The sequence below is a fragment of the Dendropsophus ebraccatus genome, chromosome 11, assembly GCF_027789765.1.
Source record: "Dendropsophus ebraccatus isolate aDenEbr1 chromosome 11, aDenEbr1.pat, whole genome shotgun sequence".
NCBI lineage: Eukaryota > Metazoa > Chordata > Amphibia > Anura > Hylidae > Dendropsophus > Dendropsophus ebraccatus.
Genome location: NC_091464.1, coordinates 48,018,121 through 48,024,216, shown reverse-complemented (window position 1 = coordinate 48,024,216; position 6,096 = coordinate 48,018,121). Strand labels below are relative to the sequence as shown.

At 43.0% G+C, this 6,096-nt stretch overlaps 1 protein-coding gene across 1 annotated transcript; it reads right to left on the bottom strand.

Moving 5' to 3' along the window:
• Positions 1–1,091: 1,091 nt before the first annotated feature.
• Positions 1,092–3,320, bottom strand: LOC138767796 (uncharacterized). The gene is made up of 4 exons (XM_069945575.1): positions 2,945–3,320; positions 2,581–2,702; positions 2,204–2,350; positions 1,092–2,062 (listed from the first exon to the last, which is right to left on the bottom strand). Exons 1-4 carry the CDS (start codon positions 3,194–3,196, stop codon positions 1,174–1,176), a joined length of 1,410 nt encoding a protein of 469 aa, XP_069801676.1. The 5' UTR covers positions 3,197–3,320; the 3' UTR covers positions 1,092–1,173.
• Between the last annotated feature and the right edge of the window lie 2,776 nt (positions 3,321–6,096).

Below are 6,096 nucleotides of genomic sequence, written 5' to 3'. Positions count from 1 at the left end.
AAAGTGAAATATTGCTAAGTTTTTTTCCAAGAATGGATGTTATTTGGAAATGTCCTTATTTAGTGTTTTAATGGCGCACATCCACAACATTACAACATTGTGTCGAGATCCTTTGGGTGTTTAGAATCCACTGCTGTTTTTGTTAGCTATACTGAGTGAAATACACGTATTGTGAAGCCACTAGCGAAGATGTAGTGAATGCTGCGATTCCTTCTTTTTCAGGTCTGAGCCTGCTCTATGCTGACATCTGTGGGCAAGGCAGGAAGTGGGCAGAGCAGGAGAGGCTTGTGATGAGCACTAACATATTTTGGGACATTAATGTTCTTATCATGACACTATCATTTCCACATAGAGCTCTATGTCCGATGGTAGTAGAAATCGCCTCCTGCAGGACATCCAGCATGTGGTCATTATGTACAAAGTGGAGGATATATAAACGTACACACAATAAACTACATAATGTAGCGTTTACACAGGCAGATTGATGTGATGGATTTTGGATAAGAAATCCAGGAGATGACTGTAGACAAGGAACAGGTGATCAAGTAAAGAGCGAGATTTCTCATCTTTTAATACACTCTTCTGTGTTTTACTGAAAAAAATTGGATGATAAAAGATTATTTTTGAACCGCAACCTAAGTAGACCACATCCAGCTGGCGCACCTGGGTGATGTGTGGAGGGATATATGTGGTGTGTTAATAGTGATTGTTAAGAAGTGAGATGGACTGTGGCACTAGAAGATATCAGATCCTGTTACATATCCCACACTAGAAAGTTAGACATATAGTGCGCACCCTGCTGGTCACTCCATAGGAAATGCACATGTTTTGATCACATCAATCTTTCAGCACACTAGGTTCAAAGGACTATACAATTAACATTAGCAGGATGTGACCATGCTCGATAATTACTGGCCAGTAGTATATCGAGTGAGGTTATGTGTATTTTCGAACACTACTATGTGGGAACACACAACATGTTTTACATACATTGAAAAGGCAGACACATTGTTTAGTCGAATAAGAAAATATATTTTTTGTTTTAGTAAAAAGAGAAGGAAAATTAAATATCAACCAATACATGGTGTTCAAACAACAAAAGAAAATAAAAAAACACACATCCCAGAGACAGGTGACATACATGCGGGAAAACATCAGTCCTGTGGCCGTGGCTCATAAGGGAGGCTGTGAAAGGGGCACGGGCACGGCGCCTTCAGGAGTCATGAAGTAGTCAGCAAAGAGGTTCCTGACCACTATCCCGCGGTTGAGTTGTCTCCCTTGGCCATAGTTGATAGGGGCACTAAAAGCTGGCAGTGTCTCCACGTTCACCTCCGGGGTGGGAGCATAGTCCCGAAGGTAGTTGTGGAGAACACAGGCAGCTTTAATGACCATGTCAACTGTGGCCAATTTCAACTGCAGGGCAGTGGTAAACACTCTCCACTGACTAGTCATGATCCCGAAGGCGCACTCCACGAAGTTACGTGCCCGGCTCAGCCTCCGGTTAAATACTCTCCCCCGTTCATCCAGCCCTCTCCGTGGGTAAGGGCGCAGCAGGTTGTTCAGTAAAGGGAAGGCTTGATCCCCTACCATGACGAATGGAGCGGGATGCGTGGTACCCGGAAGAGGAGTGGGAGGAGGTAGAGTCACGTGATCTAAGAGTATGCGCCGCCCAAACTCTGATCTCAGTAGCGCCCGGGAGTCCCCAGTACTGCCATAGGAGCCGACGTCGATGGCAAGGAAACGATACGTGGAATTAACAACCGCGATCAGGACCACAGAAAAAAATTTCTTATAATTGAAATACTGTGATCCTGATCGCGGTGGTTGCTTCACACGTATGTGCTTACCATCAACCGCCCCTATACAGTTGGGGAAATTGGCCACAGACTGAAAGCCTGCTGCTGACTGCAACCAAATCTCCCTGGTCGGACTGGGCATCACGATGGGCTGCAAATGCTCCCAGATCACGGCGCACGTGCACCTCACAATTCCAGAGATGGTGGACGTACCAACCCTGAATTGGAGGTGCAACGATACATAACTCTCCCCTGTCGCCAAGAATCTGTGAAAAAAAGAAAAATAGTATTTTATGATTCTATTTCACATTCAGCTACATATTAAATTATTACATATTTTAACACTATATTAGATTTAACTACAATTACATGAACAAATAGTTCGCATTAAAATAAAGCATCTTCACCTTAACGTTATGAGCAGACGTCCCACAGGAGGGATGGATTTCCGCATGTAGGTGTCCTGTCTCTGGAGATGTGGGGTCAAAATGGAAAGTAAATGATCAAAGGCCTCCATAGGCAGGCGCACGAAGTCCTGGAACTTGTCAGGATGTCTGCAACAAATTAAGAAAAATATTGATCAATAATATTACACACAAACACACATCATAGGAAGATGTCATACGGTTTACAAATGTTGAAATTAACATCAAACGTTGTAAGGATAACCAAAAAACATAATAAAATTATGGACTTTGGGGTAAACATTTGGGGACAGTAACCTTTACATTTGCAATATTACATTCAAAGATTTGCCGACTTTGATGTATTCAAATCGACATACCGTCGCAAATCATCATACAGGCAACCAATGTGGCCCCGGGTCTCCCTCCGCACATTGATGGGGTGGACCCAATATCGCCGTCCCACCTCCTGCAGACGGCGCTGCTCTGCGTCTTTTTGCCTCTGAGAAGAATTTTAAAAAAATGACATTTATTATTTTTAAGACATCTCAATTAGTCACAAAATTATTACACAGTTGCATTTAAGGACCTTTGGTCAACAGTACTTAAGGGAGCTTGCATAAACAATACATTTAAATCAATGTTTTACGGATTATAAGCCTAAACAGTTTGTAAGGCTAGTTTTAAATAATTTAAAAAAACCTTTAAAAAAAAAAAAAAAAAAAAAAAAATATATAGACTTACACACAAACGCAGGTAATAATTACGCATCTTCCACAGGATCGAAAGCACCACGAGCTGGTGCTTGCGGCGCAGCCTCATACGCCGGGCTGGCCCATAGGGCGCATTATTAGCGCCATCAGACATCTTTGGTTTTTTTTTTTTGGCATTCAAAACACTACAAGCATATGGGCGTACTTCGCGAGTGGGCGGAGATTTTATAGGGATGTGGGTGTGCTTATTTGGCCCGGGGGCAGATTCATGAATCAAATACATGCTTTTGAGCGGGGCCAAACAAGCCAAGACACATCATGACACTACGGCCGGACTCTTACGATAAGACCGTAAGTGCTTTTCAAATACAGCCGCCAGACCACCCGGAGATGTACGGGACAGAAATTTTAACGCCCGCACTGTTACTACGTGTGAAACCGGCCTTAAAGTGTCACTGTCGTGAATTTTTTTTTTTGCTGAAATCAATAGTCCAGGCGATTTTAAGAAACTTTGTAATTGGGTTTATTAGCTGAAAAATGCATTTTATCATGAAAAAGCAGTTTGAAGCTCTCCCCCCTGTCTTCATTGTTCTCCTATGGAGAGGGCTAAACACCATAACAGGACAACAAAGAGTTAATCTACAAATACCTCACCCTTTATCTCCTCTGACAGTCAGCACTGACCTCTCTGAGCTCTGATTACAGCTGTCACCCAGCTCCGTGCCTGTAATCCTCTGTTATCAGCTTTCTGCTGTCGGCTAACTCCCTCCTCCCCCCTCCCCTCTCCTTAGAACAGACAGGGGACGTCTGATGCAACAAGTCACAATTTCCTGATTTTTTGAAGTGGATGGAAAAGGGGAGGGAAGGGAGGGGACCAGGGAAAAGGCTTTTTAAATGCAGATAATGGCATATTTGGCTAATAAACCCAATTACAAAGTTTCTTAAAATCGCCTGGACTATTGATTTCTGCCAAAAAAAAACAAATACGACAGTGACTCTTTAAAATAATAATAATTTTTTTTTCCCTCTAAGGGCTGGTTCACACGGAGTAAAACTGGTGGAATTCCGCAGCAGAGAATCCCGCCAGCCTCTGTGTCATACTGGGAGGCTCGCACGCCTCCTCTCTCCGCGCGGAAGAATTGACATAGCGGGAATTCTCCGCCGCGGAATTCTGCCAGTTTTACTCCGTGTGAACTGGCCCTAATAGGAAAAGATCAGCATTTATCTATATAATATACATCTCCTTCACAAAAAGGCAGGTAGAGGATTGTAAGTGAAATAAACACTCACCGGCCACTTTATTAGGTACACCATGCTAGTAACGGGTTGGACCCCCTTTTGCCTTCAGAACTGCCTCCATTCTTCGTGGCATAGATACAACAAGGTGCTGGAAGCATTCCTCAGAGATTTTGGTCCATATTGACATGATGGCATCACACAGTTGCTGCAGATTTGTCGGCTGCACATCCATGATGCGAATCTCCCGTTCCACAACATACCAAAGATGCTCTATTGGATTGAGAGCTGGTGACTGTGGAGGCCATTTGAGTACAGTGAACACATTGTCATGTTCAAGAAACCAGTCTGAGATGATTCTAGCTTTATGACATGGCGCATTATCCTGCTGAAAGTAGCCATCAGATGTTGGGTACATTGTGGTCATAAAGGGATGGACATGGTCAGCAACAATACTCAGGTAGGCTGTGGCGTTGCAACGATGCTCAATTGGTACCAAGGGGCCCAAAGAGTGCCAAGAAAATATTCCCCACACCATGACACCACCACCACCAGCCTGAACCGTTGATACAAGGCAGGATGGATTCATGCTTTCATGTTGTTGACGCCAAATTCTGACCCTACCATCCGAATGTCGCAGCAGAAATCGAGACTCATCAGACCAGGCAACGTTTTTCCAATCTTCTACTGTCCAATTTCGATGAGCTTGTGCAAATTGTAGCCTCAGTTTCCTGTTCTTAGCTGAAAGGAGTGGCACCCGGTGTGGTCTTCTGCTGCTGTAGCCCATCTGCCTCAAAGTTCGACATACTGCGCGTTCAGAAATGCTCTTCTGCCTACCTTGGTTGTAACGGTTGGCTATTTGAGTCACTGTTGCCTTTCTATCAGCTCGAACCAGTCTGCCCATTCTCCTCTGACCTCTGGCATCAACAAGGCATTTCTGCCCACAGAACTGCCGCTCACTGGATGTTTTTTCTTTTTTGGACCATTCTCTGTAAACCCTAGAGATGGTTGTGCGTGAAAATCCCAGTAGATCAGCAGTTTCTGAAATACTCAGACCAGCCCTTCTGGCACCAACAACCATGCCATGTTCAAAGGCAATCAAATCACCTTTCTTCCCTATACTGATGCTCGGTTTGAACTGCAGGAGATTGTCTTTACCATGTCTACATGCCTAAATGCACTGAGTTGCCGCCATGTGATTGGCTGATTACAAATTAAGTGGTAACGTGCAGTTGGACAGGTGTACCTAATAAAGTGGCCGGTGAGTGTATATGAAAGGCTCTCACCATTTTCTGACACTGATGCGGGGGTCTCGGCTCCACTTGTTGTTCCTCCATAACTTTCCTGCAATGATCTCACATTATGGATCTGAGACAAAAATAAAAATAAACCTTAGATTAAACCCCAAATTGCAGTAATAAAAGAAGAAGCAGGTTTTCCTTCAACCAGGTATATTACATATCCACAGCAATGTGTATGGTATTATATCATATGAAATGATGGGAGCCGATCCTGAAGTGGACAACTGTGATTATTAACATTATTCATCAACATCACAGCTTTTACAGTAAAGAAGCCTTTTATCACCAGATATCAGATATAACCTTCTTCCCTCTAGTCAGTGACACGTAATTGTTCCCCTTTGTGGTGTCCTTACTATAAAAATGCCGCTCCCAGTATTTCTTGTATTTTCTCTACGTATTAAGATGTCACTTATCAGGACTAGAGATGGGTCTGCAACTGATTGGCATTGTGCTGTTAGTCAGTGATTTAAACTGCAGAACTTTACATTTATCCACATGAAACCTATAGCTCTAAGTGCAGATCCAAAGAGGAGGAAGAAGTTCAACACCAGATCATATAAACACTGCTGTTATATATATTATATATATATATATATATATATATATATATATATATATATATATATATACTGTGTATATATAT